Source organism: Zalophus californianus, chromosome 1 (genome assembly GCF_009762305.2).
Source record: "Zalophus californianus isolate mZalCal1 chromosome 1, mZalCal1.pri.v2, whole genome shotgun sequence".
Taxonomy (NCBI): domain Eukaryota; kingdom Metazoa; phylum Chordata; class Mammalia; order Carnivora; family Otariidae; genus Zalophus; species Zalophus californianus.
Genome location: NC_045595.1, coordinates 139754240 through 139772316, shown reverse-complemented (window position 1 = coordinate 139772316; position 18077 = coordinate 139754240). Strand labels below are relative to the sequence as shown.

Sequence of the window (18077 nt, the reverse complement as noted above, 5' to 3'; positions counted from 1 at the left end):
TAGGAGGGGCAGCCGGAGTCGTGGGGAAGAACTGTCTTTCTTCTAAACTCTGAGTATTTGTTGTAAATGACAGCACAGACACCCAAAAGGGGTGTCAAGAAGATGATCACTGACATAAAATGTCATTACTTTTTAAAGCACCAAGATTTAAGAAGGTACAGAAGTAATGTCTATTAAAAAATAAAAACAAAACTAAAAAGCAAGTAGGTTTCTCGCTTTCTCACTTTCTCCCCCACAGGGTATTACCTATGTGCGTGTGTGCGTGTGTGTATGTGTATACATATGTATGTATAATGTATATATATGTATAATACATATATATATAATTTATATATATGAATGTGTATTCATTCATATATATAAATTATATATATTTATATATATGTATATATATAAATATATATATTTATATATATATACATGTATATATTATATGTATACATATGTATATACATACATATATATTATATGTGTATATATATATATGCCTGGCCCAGCAGTGACTCATGAAGCTGGAGACATTAGCTCATGGCAATGTATATACATATGTATACATATAATATATACATGTATATATAAGCAAATGTATATAAATGTAAATATATACATACATATACATATATATATATAAAGACAAAGCACAGAGACAGGTAAAGAAATTCAAAATCCTGTGGTTTAATTGATATTAATAGCACTTAAGCTTATTCTCCCTCACCAGCCTCTGTCCCCTCTTCTGTTACTTTCTTTTTGATCGACTTTTGAGCAATACCCTTGAGTACTTGGGAGCAAATATCCAAGTATTTCTCTCATTATGTTTTACACAAACTCTCTATCAGAAACATGAAAAACTTTGGAAAGCATCATTTCTTTGTGCCTCTTGCTAGATTAGCAGGTAGATTCATGAACGGTTCCTGATGTTCCTAATATTTTTTGTATCCACTTCATATCGGCAACGCTTTTTATACCACAGGGCTCAATGCTGGCACTGCCTCCACACCACGAGGGTAGATATTTTAACCGCTAGGCTATTAATGCCTATACTTGCTCTATGAAGAAATGATATTACAGAGAATCCTCTAAAACTTTATAAATCTTTTTAAAATTGGACATGTTCGAACAGGCACTAAAACACAAACAAGCCTTGGCCCCGTCTGATGCAGAATGGGTTGGTTACAGATGTTCTCCTGCAAGCTATATCTTGCCTATTACAAGAACATTCATCTCCCAAACACATCATTTCACCTACTTTGCCTAAAGCAAAACAAAACACACACAAAAATTAGAGGATTTTTGAAATATCATCATTAACTCTTAAGCCCTTCCACTCACTTATGTCCTTACAGAGAAGATCAAACATCTGATTTCCAAAATGCCACCATCTGACAACCGCTTGCCTTCCCCCATGCGAGCTAATGACAACAGGGCAGGCTAACTTGCGTCTTCATTTCTCTGACCTACAAAACCGATGCCTGGCCCAGCAGTGACTCATGAAGCTGGAGACATTAGCTCATGGCAATGATTCAGTCGTGAGAATTCTGACAAGGGCCTCTCCCCTCACTGGCACTTCAAGGGGAAATCAGTCCCTGGAAGGGATGGCTGATGACCGAGGCACACGTTAGTGTGTCTGGGATCAAGCACTGTGAGAAGGGGCAAGGCTGTCTGAATGACAGCCGTCATCCTAATGAGAAAATACTCCCACAAGCAAGCACCTGCAGCATACCCTAGTTCGAAGAGCCTTACAAAAAGGTCCTTATCTCCCACAGCCAGCCATTTCCATCAGCCCAGGAGAAGAGTGTGAATTCTATTCTAGAGACTACTTGGCTTTCTCCTCAGGGAAAGAGGAAAGGCAGAAGGGTCAAGTGTCTGGAGGCTAGTAGGCTTTTGGCTTTTGTTACCAGGGGTGAGAGAGAACCTGGCAGGAAGTTTTGAAATAGGCTGGATAATAATCATCTCGTTCAAGCAGGACCTTCAGCTGGAACCTCAGTAAAAGGATGTGAATGCTAATTTGGCAACACAGGAAGCTACACGCCTTACCTGCTGCCTCTATCCCAAGGCAGTAGCGACAGTTTGCAAGAGGATGGACTTCCAAGTTCACAAACCACCGGCACCTCATTAGCTCACTTGACCCTTGCGGCAACCCTGGAGCGTAGGTATCATTATCCTTATTTTAAAGATGAGGAAACGGAGGCACCGGGCAGGTTAAGTGATTTGCAAAAGCTCCAGCTGGAAAATGGCTGCCAACCGCTTACTAACATATATCCGCTAGTAAGATAGTTAATCATTTCAGCTCCTTCCCTGGCTCTCCGGCCCTCCTCCCTCCTTCCTATGTAGCCCCTGGCAGCGATGACTTCCACATCCGATGCTGGTGCTCTCTCATGTCTGTCCTTCCTGGCTCAAGTGCACCATATCATGGGTGAGTGCTCAGCCCCACCAACAACTGTGCACGACCGTAGCATTTTCCAAATTGCTTCCTGTATTCCAGTCCCTCTTCAGTCATCCTCCATACAGTGCTGGATTAATGGGCTTACTATATGGATCTGAGCATGATAATTCCCGTGCTCAAAGAGTAGTCAGTGTCAGCACACTGCCCTTGGGACAGGGTCCAGATGCCTTGATCCGCACAGGCTGGCCTCATCCCACCTTCTGAGTTTTAACCTGTGCAGTTTCCCATACCTGAGCACAGCTTCGAGCAGAACAGTGGAATGACTGTCCTGGGGAGGGCAGAACAGGCTTGCTCGCCCCTACTCCGCTGCCTCTCTGAAAAGTCCACTCTCTTCTCCACTTAACCAGTTGCCTGGCCCAGAGCCGGTCATCCATTGCTGTCCTTCTCTTTCTTTCCAGCCACAAAAGACTTCTCCTCTGGATGCACAGGTTTTTTTAATTCAGAAGAACTTCAGAGGCTACTTGATTCATTCTGTCATCTAAAACCTGAGTCAAGGGTCCCACCTGCTTCCACACACTGTGGTGGCTGAGTTCACTACCACTGGAGGCAGTACATTCCATCCCTATAGAACCCAGGCCATTCTTTACTTTGAGCTGGAATCTGCTGCCCTGTGACTTCCTCTCTTTTGTGGAGATTGTAGGCCCCTGGGGTCATCCAAACAAGTCTAGAATGTGGTTAGTTTCAGAAAAGCTGGGCAATCAAGAAGGAGCTCTGTGCAACTATGTAACAATATCACCCTTTCTCATAGCATGGGTCCTAGCTCTGACTGGATTGAGGCTGTAAAAATAATTACTCCTCAGTGCTGTCTTCCAGAGTACAGTAATTTACCTCAAAATTGTTCTTCTTGAACAATTGTTCAAGGTACTTGTACATGAGAAATATACATGGCAGTATGCCTGGGTGTAACTCAAAGCCACAAGATAAATGCTATTCCTCTTCCTGGAGCTAAAATTTTAAAGACTTTTTTTTAGATAAAAAGAAAAGAAATAATTATATTTAAAGATATTAAAATGAAAAAAATGGAAATGTTTTACAGAAACAAAACAAAAGCCCAGAAAATGTATGTCTTCTAAGGCTCAGGACAAACTCAGATTATACCCTCAGGATGCCCAAGGTAGAGATTCATTTGTCAATGCTCCTAATTGTGATAAAAGTTTTTTAAAGTACTGTTCTAATATATCACCTCCACCACAAAATGGTGGCAGCAGAAGCTAGAGGTTCCCCCTAGAGAGGATTCCCTATTACAGTGCCCAAGGAATCCATGAGTGTGGTGGGTTTAGGCTAAATTCTAATCCTAAATTTATGATCCACCCAACTAAAAAATCACCATTGGCCAGGCACAGTGTTAGGCACTTTACATTCATTATGTTTAATCCTATTAATAAAGAGCTACCTAAAGATGTATTATTCCCATCTTAGGGATGAAGAAGCTGCCCGAGGGACAGTGTCTTGCCAAAGGCCACATAGACAGAGGGAGGAGGACTTCAACTCCAGGTCTATCTACCCACAAAGACTGAATTCTTTCCACTCACCACCCTGCCTCCTTCGGCACTTTTTTTTGTCCTCACTTTAGTAAAAGAGCCACAGTCCCTGTTTTCAGGAAGAGGCAAAGATGTGCTGGATATCTACCAGGATGGTCACAGTATTTGTAATCATCAGTCCTGCAAGATAACTAAAAATGATACACTGTGAGCATCTCCCATATTTTACAGGATTGTATGTGCCATATTACATCTCACTGTAAGTTAGCAGTTGAGAGAACATTTTCATCTTAAATTGGGAATTGATGGAAAAGAGATGATCCCCTATTCTGCTTAAATGTTTCCAAGTATTCCATTTTCTGCTTCTGAAGTCTAAATTCCGATGTCAAACACATTCAGAGAGCAATAAATTAGGAGCTAATCTGTGCCCCACTACCATATGCCCAAGTGACAACTTCAAAACAAATTGTCAAACCATTTCTAAAAAGAAAATCTGTTAGTTTGGGAATGCTCGTAAGCAAGTTTTAGAAGGATGTAACCTCTCACACTGCTCATATAACAGTGTGGGCTGTACCCAGGCAAAATATATCCATTCTAATCCCCTTCCACTTCTAATTTATTTTTTTCTTGATGCATTCTCCATGTGGTGAGCACAACTGACCCTCTACTGAGATCAGTGACAAAAGATATCCAAGCAACTCTGGTCATTTCTTTGTATATACTCACTAGGTCCCTCAGAGGCAGGCACAGTGAAGGTTGGACTCAAATCTGTGAAGTTAGGTTGTGTTTTGAGACAATGGGAAGGAAAGCTTAGATTTAAAAGTAATTATAATAAAAGGATATGTCTAACAGGTAGAAAGAACATATAAAATTAAAGAAAAATGCATCTACATTAAAATACTGCTTCAGTTACATTGTGGCACTAAGTAAAGAGTCGATACCTACCAAAGTCAAACCACCAATAGTACACACAGAGAAAGGGGCCTTAAAATTGTATTGCTTGTCTTTATCTCACTAAAGTACTGGCAGATGATTATGGAGATCTTCTTTTCTGGAAATTTCAAAGCACTGAAAAGGAAACTATATAGAATGACATGCTTACTGTATTCATTGACTAAGACCACCTAGTATTGGGTATAAAATGCAGATTTCTCAAAAAGGAACAAGGCTAGCCAGGGAAAAGAAAATAAGAAGTCCCCTTTCTTCTCCTTTCCTGAAATAGCTCAGTCAACACTCCTAAGAAGAAAACTGAAGGAAATAAGAGGTATGCTCTCACTCTTGGAAGCAAAAACACCCAGTAGATTATAGAATACATTAATCAAGGAAGTCAAGATTTTAAACTGAATTTAACATTCAGTTTCAATTGGGTTGGCTCTTCTCCTCATTTTGGAAGTCCATATTATGAAAATATACTATTAAAGCATCTCGCAAAACATCCAGCTAACAAACTTAGAGTTCACCCTATGCTTTTACAGAAGAATCAGCCTGCTGTTTTTGCACAAACCGTTTTCCCTTCCCCCTCTGTTCTTTTCCCTTTTGATTCGCCTTTCCCCTCTCCCGGCTCCTATTCCCCAAGTATCCAAGGTGATAATCACACTTGGATAGAGGCTGAAAGGAGATTCTATAAAAACTTAACAAAAGGACTCTTCTCATCACGATTCTTCTACCTGTGTCTATAATGTTTGTGTGAAGAAAAGCATTATAGCTGAAAACCACGGGGCAGTAGGTAAGAAATCACTTCTGAAATAGGAATACATTACAGAAACTTTTACAAATAGCTATATGTTTAATGCTTCTTGAGGGTCCCAGTGAACAGCCTGGAATAAATTTTCCTTTCCTTCAGCTTCTGCTGCTAAGTGAGACATCTTTTCTCTAGCCCTCGAGTTCCCCCTCAACTTGCCATTCTAGCTTTTAAACCAAAAAAAGTGCACAGATAAGTTACCGTTTGTTAAATTATGTGACTACCTTCAGACATAAAATAGAAGTATCTGCAAAATACGCTTTTGTGACACCTAAACATAAAAGTATAAGCTGTAGTCTTTGAAGATAAACATCAAATACGATCCATTACCAGTGAATACCATGAAAGAATAATATAAGTCTAAGGAATGAGTTACCTATGGTAACGCTTAGAGATAGATGATATATTTTTCAAAGACTGATTAAAATAGTTATTTGTCAGGTGCCTTTCTAAATTCAAAGGGAATAATGTTAAACTAAACTATTTTAAATGAGTGCGTATTGACTTATATAATTTCCACACATTCTAGGCATGAGAATAAGCAAAGGAGAAAGAGGTCACTTATCTATGTAGGTTAGTTCAAGAAGAAATTCTTAATTATCATAATAGGATACATTTTCTACACATCTATCCTGTTGAGTGTAAAAAAAGTTACTGCAAATTTCTATTATGAAAATACTTTCTGATGTACCTACCGATCAATCTGCTTTATCTAATTATCAAACACCATTTCCCACAGGCCTTATGTACAAATTCTATGGTTTTGTACAGAAAGGTCAAAAGAGTGAGTGTAGGTGATAAATTTGAACCGATAATATTTCAAGGGAAGCACCAAATCCTGAGTCGAATACACAACTGTGTCCTCAAAGACCTCCATGATCAATCACTAAGGCAAAGGAACAGAGCTTGCTCCATTAGCACTCACAGCCTTTCTCCTCAACACTTGCTTTTGGGGACATTTTATCTTCTCAAGATTGCTCTGCTTTGAAGATTGTGGTGATGGTCAGGGATAGTAAACACACACAACAAAAACTAGAATTTTAGATTCAATAGGATCCAGTTTTTTCTCTTTTTTTTCCTTACAAGCAAAATCTTGAATAATACCTTTAAAAATTTATTCAAATTCTTAAAGTAAAGCCTAGTCTCCACTACAGAATTCTTTTTTGAATAGAATTCTTAGCAACAGGAAGATGTTTTGTAAGTATCCATTCTAATTTTCCTAGAGAAAATTTTGAGAAACCTAGGCATCTCAGATCATTACACATCAAGTGCATCAAAATTCTGGCATATCAAAATATTAATTAAAGTGTTTGTTATAATATATATTATATATATACTATATATATAATATATACTATATAATAGTTTTAGATAAGTCAAGTTCATAAAAATAACTTCAAATTTTATGTATAAGTAAACTTAATACACGTGTTAAGGCATTCAAGAAATTTAAGCAAGTTTTACAGGATTATGAGAATTATTTTGCTATTTTATTTTATCTTTTTTTAAGATTTTTTATTTATTTATTTATTATTTATTTGACACAGAGAGGCAGCGAGAGAGGGAACACAAGCATGGGGAGTGGGAGAGGGAGATGCAGGCTTCCCACTGAGCAGGGAGCCCGATGTGGGGCTCGATCCCAGGACCCTGGGATCATGACCTGAGCCAAAGGCAGACGCTTAAAGACTGAGCCACCCAGGCACCCCTATTTTGCTGTTTTAAACTATTGCAGTGGCTCATAGTGGTCAGAATTTTGCTTTTATGACATACAGTTAATCATTATCTATAACTTACTTGGTGACAGAAATATAATCCATATATTTCAGAAATATATGGTCAGAAATACAATCCATAATGACAATGTTGTTCTTATGGGAAAATGAGATTTGCTTTCCCAAGAATACAAAATAGTTAACAAAAAAAGTAGAAGCAATTTATATTGTTAAACACCAGGGCTCTATATTCATACATATGAAAATATGAAATATGAAAATCTTAAATTAACACACAGGGTAGAAGGAGAAATAAGTAAGCAGGGGAGAGAGAAGGAAGAAATATCTTTCAAGCCCAAATTATAATTGTTGTAAATTAAGTCCTTTGTTACTCAACTAGAGTAACATATTTATATTTACATAAATATGCATGTTTATTTTTGTATTTTTAAGAAAAAGAGTATGTTTTTTCTTTTACCGACCCCATAAAAATGATCACAATTTAAAACTTTACCATTTGTTCTGCTGAAATGTTACCAATAAAACACTAAGAAAGAAAGTAACTGATTAACAGTTGTGGATCCAATTAAACATGTTTTAAGAAGAAATTATTTTATATTAGAAAAAATACATATATATATATATACACACACACACATAATATATATAGTATATTTTCATTCCACTTTTATTTCTAGGGATTTATATATTTATACTGTTTTATTCATCTCCGTTTATGAATGGAAAACCCCAAGAAACTGACTAAATTGTAAGCATGAATTGATGCAGCATTCAGCACGTAAATCTAAAAACAAAAATCTAGGGTAAGATGATAACATATTATGTTTTTAGAACTTGATCTCTCAGGCTCCCAAAGAGCTTCATAAACTTTAATTAGGCCTCGCAACAATCCTGCCAAGTAAGTACTGTTAAGACCCATTGAGCAGATGGGCAGACACAGAAGAACTTGCCTGAGATCACAAAGCTAGTTATAGTACCCAAAAGTTGCCCTCTGAGTCCTGTGTTCAACTTCATGGACCACGCTCTTCAGGAGCCTGTCAGATGAGTTCTCAGATTCAAATGAGGACCCTTAAGCTAATTAATCATTGCTCGTCCTATCTAATATAACTTGGAAACCATTCAAGTAAAAAGAAAAGTATTTTGGGGGCACCTGGGTGGCTCAGTCGGTTAAGTGTCTGACTCCTGATTTCGGCTCAGGTCATGATCTTGTGAGATCAAGCCCCCCATTGGGCTCCCTTGCTGGGCATAGAGCCTGCTTAAGGTTCTCCCTCTCACCCTGCCCCTTCCCAAGTATTTTGAAATGGAATATTCACCTTCATTATATTTTTCACAAGACTTAGTATATGATACTGTTAAATGGTATAAAAAGTAAAAATAAAAACTGAATGAGTAACCCCACGAAGGAACACCTGTATGACTGGTGAACTTGAAAATTCCCTATTCGGCATAACACAATCAGAAATTACATTCCAAGTCTTCAGACGTTAGTAACACAATAACAAAGTGGCAAATTATACTGTTTTCTTTTCCACTAAGACATCATGAGTCTTCGTTATTAGATTCAAACTAAAATGAGAATGCTCATCTATTTGTAAAGTGAGAATCCCTCCTGAATTTACCTCACAATGAATTAGATCTGGGATCTCTGGCTACTATCAAATTTTCTTTTAAATTTCACCTGAGGGCAGCCTGATGATGGGGCCGTAATCATTATTAAAAACCACAGGAGAGACTGCTGCTAAGATCATTACCTTTAGACCTCCATGTGTCTAATTACAGGACCCCTTGTTCTAAAAGCCATTCCATGTCTACAGAACATCTGCAGGGCTTCAAAGAGTCTAAGATTTTTCCTTACAATAAACTCTCCTTTAATCTCAGAGAATTGGAAGTGGTTGGGCAGAAAGCTATGTTATCTCAAGTCCTCTTCCAGTCATGGTGACCTGAGTAGACATGGTAATTGCTAGTGATATAAAACTATGAGGATTTATTTTACACGCAGTTGCTTTACTCTTGATGACAGGTGATTGCTAAACCCCCTTCATGAGAAAAATACACCTGCCCTTCTCCATCGGAGGGGATGGGAACCACTGCAAGACTTGGTCATACTATGGAAATGGCTAATTATCAGGAATGTGAGCAGGAGAAGGGTGCAGAACTCAGGTATGGGAATACCCTCGGAGCAACATTCCCTCAATAAATGGTACACATCATTCTGGGCTGATTTTAAGGGATCTTTGTCAAGTTTAATGATATACTGTATTTCTTTTGAGTTATTAAAGAATTCTTATGACATTATTCTCTGTTTATACCTCAATTTTCAGGTCATTTTTGTTCCAGCACACTCTCTACGTGCCAATTAAAAATAAGCTATCAGTTAATGAGCTGAGAAAATTGATTCAAAGCCCCTTAAGTCTCACTACTCTTTTCTGATTACAGTTTTGGCCAATTTTAGAGAGGTAAGTCATAGAGTCCCATAAATTCTCTAATGATAAAAACAAAAATAAACAAATAAGATCCTTTCCTTAGACAAAGGATACAAAATGCACACTATTATATTTTGTCTACAATAAAATTTTTACTTGGAATGAGAAGGTGAACGTCATTTACTGCAAGAAAAAACCTGAGAAAAATCTGCAATGACAAGTGTATTGCTCGGTTTATGGCAGAAAGGGATTAATCTATACAAGTTTTTAAAGGGATAGAGAATTATTTCTGAATGAAATATATTTACTGGTAATCTTTCCCTTAGATACTTGCTTTAGTTTCCAGTTATATTATTTAAACTTCACATAATCTTCAAGGTACTGAGTGGCTGGTAATACCTCAAAGCCAAAACAAAAAATTGACCAGCACTAATGATAACACAGTGAAGGAGAAAAAGGAGGAGGAAGGGAAGAAAGGGAGGGAAGGACGGAGGAAGAGGAGCATCAGGAGAAAGAACAGGAGAAAAAATGAAAACTTTGTAGTGGAAAAAAGAAATGCCAGCTTTATTTAAATATGCTATTTATTTATTTTAATAAGTGGTAGTTCTCATCATATTAGATACAATAAATCAGTGTCAGAATGTTTACTTTTATTTTTTTAAATATTTTATTTCTTTATTGTTGAGAGAGAGAGAGAGCACAAGCAGGGGGAGCGGCAGGCAGAGGCAGAGGGAGAAGCAGGCGCCTGATGTGGGACTCGATCCCAGGCCCCTGGGATCATGACCTGAGCCGAAGGCAGATGCTTAACCAACTGAGCCACCCGGGTGCCCCCCAAATTTTTATTTTTAAATAAAAACTCTATAGTGCATTCAAGCAAATCACTCAGAATAGTGTGGAAGGGGCATAAACATTAGGTGAAACTGGCTTATCACAAATACATTGACCTAGAGTCAATCTAAACAAATTAGGGTAAACATGCTGATGAAGCTATTCTGCTCTGCCCTGGGGGACAATAGCCCTGCATCATATCTTGCAATGGAAATTCATTTTTAATTCCAATCGAGGGTTAACTAAGTAACATGAACCATCGCCAAGAATCTTCAAGCCCTTTATTTAGGAGATTCTTCCTCAATGCTTGGTGAACTAAGAAATAGCTTGGCTAACAGGTGAATGTGCTCAGTGTTATTGTTTTCTTCCTCATGAGAGGGGCACAAAAAGGCATTCCTATATGTATCTCAGGAGATTTACAGGACAGCTATGTCAGGAAGTGAAAATAACCTTGTTATGTGTAACAAATGTATCACTGGCAGGAGCCAAGTCTGCGGACTTCTCTCCTGTCTCTCAGCAATAAAATCTAACAGCTACTCAAATGTGAGATCAGCTCAAGCCCCAGTTAAAGCTCAAATGTTGAGGACAAAAGTGTTTCCTTTGTGAAAAGAGGTTGATAAATCATATTCACCATGAAAATGTTTGTCTGTACATCATGTCCTTTGATGGGCTATTCTTAAGAGTCCCGAGATTCCAGAGGGCCATGCAATGGGCTGGCTTGCATTAGATTTCTACAGAGCTGGCAGCCTTATTCTGGAAGTCTTACATTTCAGGTAACCTGATGACAGGGAGGGTGGGCCACAGGCATGCATCTCAACTCTCCTCTGAGCCAAGGCAAGAGAGCTTGCAGGGCTGATATGTTGGGATCAATGAAACTCTCCGGGGAACTGGCTGTTCTCCTTTCAAATGCCACCTCCCTAATCTCTCCACTTGCTCAAGTCAGATTCTTCAAAGCCCTGAACAGGACATGAGGCTGGTATGATTAGGAAACGCAAAGGAGGAATGCTCTCTATAAATCATGGGTAGAGGCAAAAAGCATTACATTTACGGATGGTTAACAATCAAGGTCAGAATTGAGGCATATTGCTTGGAACTGTAATTGCTTCCTTTAGCCATGAAGAGAAAACAAAGTTTCCTCATATTTATTAAGGGCCTACTGTATGCTAGACAGTGTGCTGGGCACTAGGTCAGGAGGCCTGCTCTCCAAGACCTTGAAATGTATGAAGGGAAAAAGGACAAGTGCAAAAAAAATGATTGTATGGCCAATGGCCAACAGCCAGGACTTTTTCTCAGACAAAGTGCAACAAAAAAACACTAACCTGAAGTTTTTTTTTTTGCAGTGTTTGCACACAGATAATACTGTATGCCATGGGTTATTAAAAAAAAAAAAAAACCCAGCTCTCAAACTGACAAAGGTGTGTGAGGCTGATAATCAAGACAGACTGACCTATATTCCCAAAGAGGCCTGATCACTAGAGTCCAGGGAAAGGGAACACTCTGATCCCAGAAGGGGTGTTCTCACCACACCTCTCTGTTCTCAAGTAGGTGCCATACAAAGCTTATCTTTTCCCTAGCAACAACTCCCAAAGCATTCCAGGTCAGTACATACAAATCTTTTCAATGGCCATAGAGTAATGCGCTACATGGATATGCCACAACCCATTGAAACAGTTCCTGCTGGTGAGCATGCAGGTTCCCTCCAGGACTCTGCCACCACAAGTCAATATATCGACCCTTCCATGAGTGAAATCCACTGCTAGCCTTTATTTAACATGGTGACTGAAAAAAAAAAAGACATCCCCATAAATGAAGTAGCAGATTAAAAAATGAAAAATACATGAAGTCAACAGTTTCTTAAAATCTGGAGAGGGCCCTTCCTTGTGCTGGCAAGGAAACCCTGTGTCGGCTTGGGCAGACACCCTGTAGGAGTCTGCATATGGGACAGCCTGTTATCATTCTCTATCATCTTATTCATATATTTGGATAGTGGGTAGTATCACAGTCCCTTGGGGCTGGAGTAGGCATGTGAATTGCCCAAAAGCACTAAGAAAAAAAAAAAAGTAGAAACATTTTGCTCTGCATTCTTTCAAATTATTACTGGTTTTACAACTGAACCCTCACAAAACTGTAATAAGCTCATGAAACAAAGGGATTGGAATTCAGAGTCAGCAAACATTTATATGCCTGTGACAAGCCAGGTGCCCATGAGAGCACTACCTGGGTCATGTAAGCCTCCTAATAAGGAGTAAGTATTAACATCCCCATTTGGGCAGGTCCCATATGCCGCGAGCAAATTTCAGAATTGAAATCCACACCTAACTTTCTTGCCACTTTTTTTTTTTTAAGATTTCATTTATTTATTTGAGAGAGAGAGCCCGAGCAGGAGGAGCGGCAGAGGGAGAAGGAGAAGCGGACTCCCCACAATGAGGGGTTCCATCCCAGGACCCCGGGATCATGCCCTGAGCCGAAGGCAGAAGCCCAACTGACTGAGCCACCCAGGTGGCCCTCTTGCCATTTCTAACATACAATTCTGTCAACTGTCTGATGACTCCTGACTCCTTACTACAATACTAGACCGGTACTTCATGATGTTAAATGGGAGGCCTCTCTGAGCAGTAGCAATTAGACTGTAGAAATAAGAAAAGAGTCTGAAGCTTAAGTCCTAAATTCAGTGTGGGTTTGGGTTTGAATGTATGTGTGCAGGTCTGTGAGGAATACGGAAAAATGTTATCACACTTCATTTTCATTTTAGTTCATTGAAAGAAGTTTAAAATAAATACCATGTTTTTACGGAACTGGAAACACAATCACATTTGTTATTTAAAAAAACAGAGAAAGCAAATATGCATATATGCTTTAAATATATTAATTATATTTTGGCAGTAATTCTGAGAAAACCAGAATTAAAAGAGAAAACACGGGAGGAGGATGACAAGTGATAAAATGGTACTAAAAAGGTTTTTTATTAAAAAATTACCCAAAGACGATGCAGTTAAGTGTGGCTCCTCCTAATGACAGTGGCTTCTGCTGCTTCCAGTTTGTGGGCAGTTGTAAATGATAGTATTTTATTTTGAAAAGTTGCTTTAGAATGCACAGATGCCAAAGAAATAGGTGTTGTGTAATATGACATTTAAAAAGTCCTCTATCAGCTGGGCTTCAGCTCCGTACCACCCAGGGCCTGGCCTGTCCATCCCGGCACGTCGCCTTCTCTCCATCGGGAGGAAAGGCCGTCTAGACAGGGTGGTAGAGAGACTTGCACTGGGAGTGAGGGCCCCCCGGGGTCCTCTCCTTCCTCGACCAGTGATCAGCCTTATCACCTTCACTTCTCTAAGCTTCCTCGTTTATAAAAGTGGGGCTAACAGCCTTAGTTGTGAGGCTCAACCAAAATGAACACGTGACACAATACTTTCTAAAAATGTGAGGTCTATGTTTAAGTGGGAGGATATATAATTTGTCTCAGAGAGTTAGATGCTGCAGCTTAGGTGTTTTTAGGTGATCTTAGCAGCTACTCCGATAAAGGTTCAGGTGCCCTAAATTTAGGAGGAAGGCACCAGGGCCTAAAATAAAACTGATGGTGAACACGAAAGGACTGAATACAACTCTAAACACCATGTGATACACTGGTAGGAGAGAATGGACATCTAATTCAATCACTCGTCCTATAAAATCTATAGGGTAGACTGTAGACCACTGAAGAGAAACCCAAGAAAGGCAAAACAGCTTAACAAAGGCCATTCATAACGGCAGGCAAAATACCTAATGAGAACCTAAGTCTTTCTAAAAATGTCCTATTTTAAGATTTTATTTATTTATTTGTCAGAGAGAGAGAGAGAGAGAGAGCGTGACCTCGTGCACAAGCAGGGGGAGGAGCAGGGGGAGAAGCAGGCTCCCCACTGAGCAAGAAGCCTGATGTGAAGATGCGGGGCTGGATCCCCGGACCCTGGGTTCATGACCTGAGCCGAAGGCAGATGCTTAACCAACTGAGCCACCCACATGTCCCAAGAACTCCTATGCTGATTATTAATATTACCTCACCATAAGAAAAGAAAGTAGGTTTCACCAGACTCAACCTTATCCTCATCAGAGGTACTGACTGAACTCGAGAAAGACAAAGTGACTTGGCTAAAAAGTCACAAAGATGATCACGTCTAGAATTGAGGTTTTCTGGCTCCCAAACAGTGGCTCTTCCCGTAACAGCAGGGCCTACCCCTTCATTCAGAATACTGATCTCACTGTTGTCCCATGTAAGGAAAGTAAGTATACTCCAGAAGACATTTTCTTTCCTTTTTAACCCACCACTTAGGTATAGCTCCCCAGCCTTTTTTGCTGTGACACATTTACTTCTCTGAGAAAGGGGCTTTGATGGTTCAGAATCATGTTCAATCTGGAAAAAAACCTTAAGAACCTTAAGATTTCTGTATGAGGAGGTGATGAGGGAGGCAAGGGGAGACCAACTTAACGTTCCATGTGCAGCAAGCTCCATCACTATAATTCTTAAACCATGTTAGAAGAGAAGTGCTCCATCATTTAGTGGCCTTAGTATGCCCATCAGCCCTTCAGATGTGCTTATTCCTAACACAGTGGGGCTTGGCCTGGGTATGCAAACAAGAAACTGTTAGCCTGGAAGATTAGGGATTGTGAATACCCAGTCGGTGACCCCTATTCTAAAGCACATCATGCTCCATTTATAAAATGACTATTTTAGCAGATCTTCAGCAAAGTATTACTTAGATTGATCATCCAGTATTTACTTAAGGCCTATGGACTCTAAGTTTACTCACCTTTAGTGTCCATCTCCAGGATTATTAATGCAAAAGACACTCAAGACTGTGACACAAGTGATAAATAACACATGGGAGAAAGATCAAATTTTAGGCTCCTACTTAGACTTTATGTTTGAAATATGAACCATGACAGAACAGCTTCTCAAACCGTGAAAGAAAAGCACAAATATAAAATTTTAGACCACTTTTGAACATCCTGATGTGGACCAGTAGAAAAAGAAAGGCAGAACACAATCCAGGGGGGGAGGGCAGAATCAGAAACAGGTCCAGCTACACAAAAGCCTCTGTCCCTTCAGGGATGTCACTTAACCTCCACATTCTTAGCGTTGCTCGCTAGGAAAATGGGAATTATAAAACTTGTCCTACCTAGTTCACAAAGAAGTGAAGACAAAATGAGGCAACACATGTGAAACCACATTTGGATGTAGTGTTATAAATGTAGATTGTTTTATAAACGATGTACAGCTGAATTAAAGCTATAGTGAACTAGATGCTATGACATAAAAAGTACAACACTTTCTAAAGAAACCTATTTGCCAAAGGGGGGTGGGAAAGACCCATTAAAACAATTTTAAAGCTACTTCTCAGTAAGATGATAATATTTGGAAGCACTTCTATAATCCATGCAAATATAAAGTTGTTTGAAAAACATGTGTGCCACTTTGGTGTTGGGCATTCTTTGATCAAGTAGTTAAAACCAGTCTTGTAAGTCTCCTCCCTGATATGTGAACTTTATTTATAATACATTACAAAACAAACTTTGAAATAGAATAAACATTCTTATATACTTTTTTAATTTTCGGAAAATATTTCCATGTTTTCTTGGAAAAGTTATATGTGCAAAGTTCTTTTTTCACAACATTTTTAATCAGAATCTCTTTGGACTAATTGAGGACTCTGATGTACAGTTTTAGAGGCTTCTTTGAGGAAAAAAAATTCTAAATGTGTTAAATATATAAGTATCAATAAGTTGTGATTTGTGCTATAGAACCTACATGTATAAATGAATTTAGCCATTCCATAATAAATGAGATTTTAATTTATTACTCCATGTTTGTGATTTTTTTAACCACATATTAATATGACATTTACTTCTTCAAAATAATGAGATGGTAACTATACTACATTCTTGGAAATGCGAACACGTATCCTATGCCTATGATAATTTTTGTTGGCATAATGCTTTACAGTTTTCCAAAAACCTTCACAGGAAGGAACCCCTCCCCAACAACAGCAAGAGGCAGGTGAGAACGGATCTCCTGAAATTGCCAGAACATAGGACTTTGTTTCCAGGATCGGGGCTTTTCCCACTCAATGGCACTTTTTCCCTCTCCGGTTCAGGGTTATATATTCAAAAACAAAATGTTCTTGGAGGACAGTGAGAAACCGTCCACCATTCGAAATGGATCTATAAGCTTTGACAGAGGAGAAGCCCTCGGGCGGAGCAGTGAAGACCCCCCTCAGATGCAGGGGTCAGGTTGAAGCACACACAGGGGCCCGGGGCTCTTACCGTCCAGGTGGCCGACTTGGCAGTGCTGGACTGCTGGAAGGACACATCGAAGCTGTGCGGGCCCGGGTAATCGGTGTTGGAAGGGATGGCCGGGGACGGAGAGAGGGCGTCGAAGGTGGAGCTGGGCTGCGCGTAGGGCGATGGCGCCGTGACGCTGTTCTGCGCGTGGTCTGTGTTGTAGGGGCTGGTGGACGAGGAGCCGTTCTGAATCTGCTGGTCCATGCTGTTCAGGAGCCCCAGGTTTGTGTACTGTGGCTGCAGGACATCCAGAAACCCCAGGGTTAGCTATGTCAGCGGCAGATCATTGCTCTGAAAAGGCATCATTTGGTGCATGCATTCTACAGAAATCGACCTTGAATCTATGAAACCTCACAATACCGGGTAGAAGGACTAATTTGTGATACACAGAAACACCAAGGGAAGTCTGAGGCCTGCACGTGTTTTGTAATGACCTTCACAGATCACACAGCTTCATGTGCAGCCTTTGGAGACTGTGGTCTCCTGAAGAGCACCTGAAAATAGAATATATACAATGATATTGTAGTATTGTCTGGTGACAGACAGTAGCTGCCTATGTGGTGAGCATAGCATAGAGTATCGACTTGGAATTACTACACTGTACACCTGAAACTAATGTAACATTGTGCGTCAACTATATTTAAATAAAAAAAAAGAACGTGTGCTTATTAACAAACTGGGCAAAAATGTCCAGTGCTCAGTAGCTGTATAGAAGGTCTTTAAAATAAATGAATACCAGGGCACCTGGGTGGCTCAGTTGGTTAAGTGACTGCCTTCGGCTCAGGTCATGATCCTGGAGTCCCGGGATCAAGTCCCACATCGGGCTCCCTGCTCAGCGGGGAGTCTGCTTCTCCCTCTGACCCTCTTCCCTCTCGTGCTCTCTAGCTCTCATTCTCTCTCTCAAATAAAGAAATAAAATCTTTAAAAATAAAATAAAATAAAGGAATACCACCTGCTATTCTTTTTTCCCCTCCTGCCATAGTATTCAGAATGAGAAAGACCACTGGATAGATATGTTCTAAAGGGGATTTAAGCCTCAAGTTGTATATGGAGCAAAATCAGAGGTCCTCCAAATTTCCCTGTAGTCTTATTATCTAAATTCTGTCCCAGGGTACA

The 18077-nt window shown here is 39.6% G+C and overlaps 1 protein-coding gene across 5 annotated transcripts in view; it reads right to left on the bottom strand.

The window, feature by feature from the left end:
* Positions 1 to 18077, bottom strand: part of TP63 (tumor protein p63) — a 229370-nt gene that overhangs the window by 65673 nt on the left and 145620 nt on the right. For all 5 annotated transcript variants that reach the window (XM_027587687.2, XM_027587688.2, XM_027587689.1 and 2 more), the window contains one exon: positions 16944 to 17198. In XM_027587687.2, coding sequence (XP_027443488.1) covers positions 16944 to 17198 — 255 coding nt within the window. The remainder of the gene's footprint in view (positions 1 to 16943; positions 17199 to 18077) is intronic.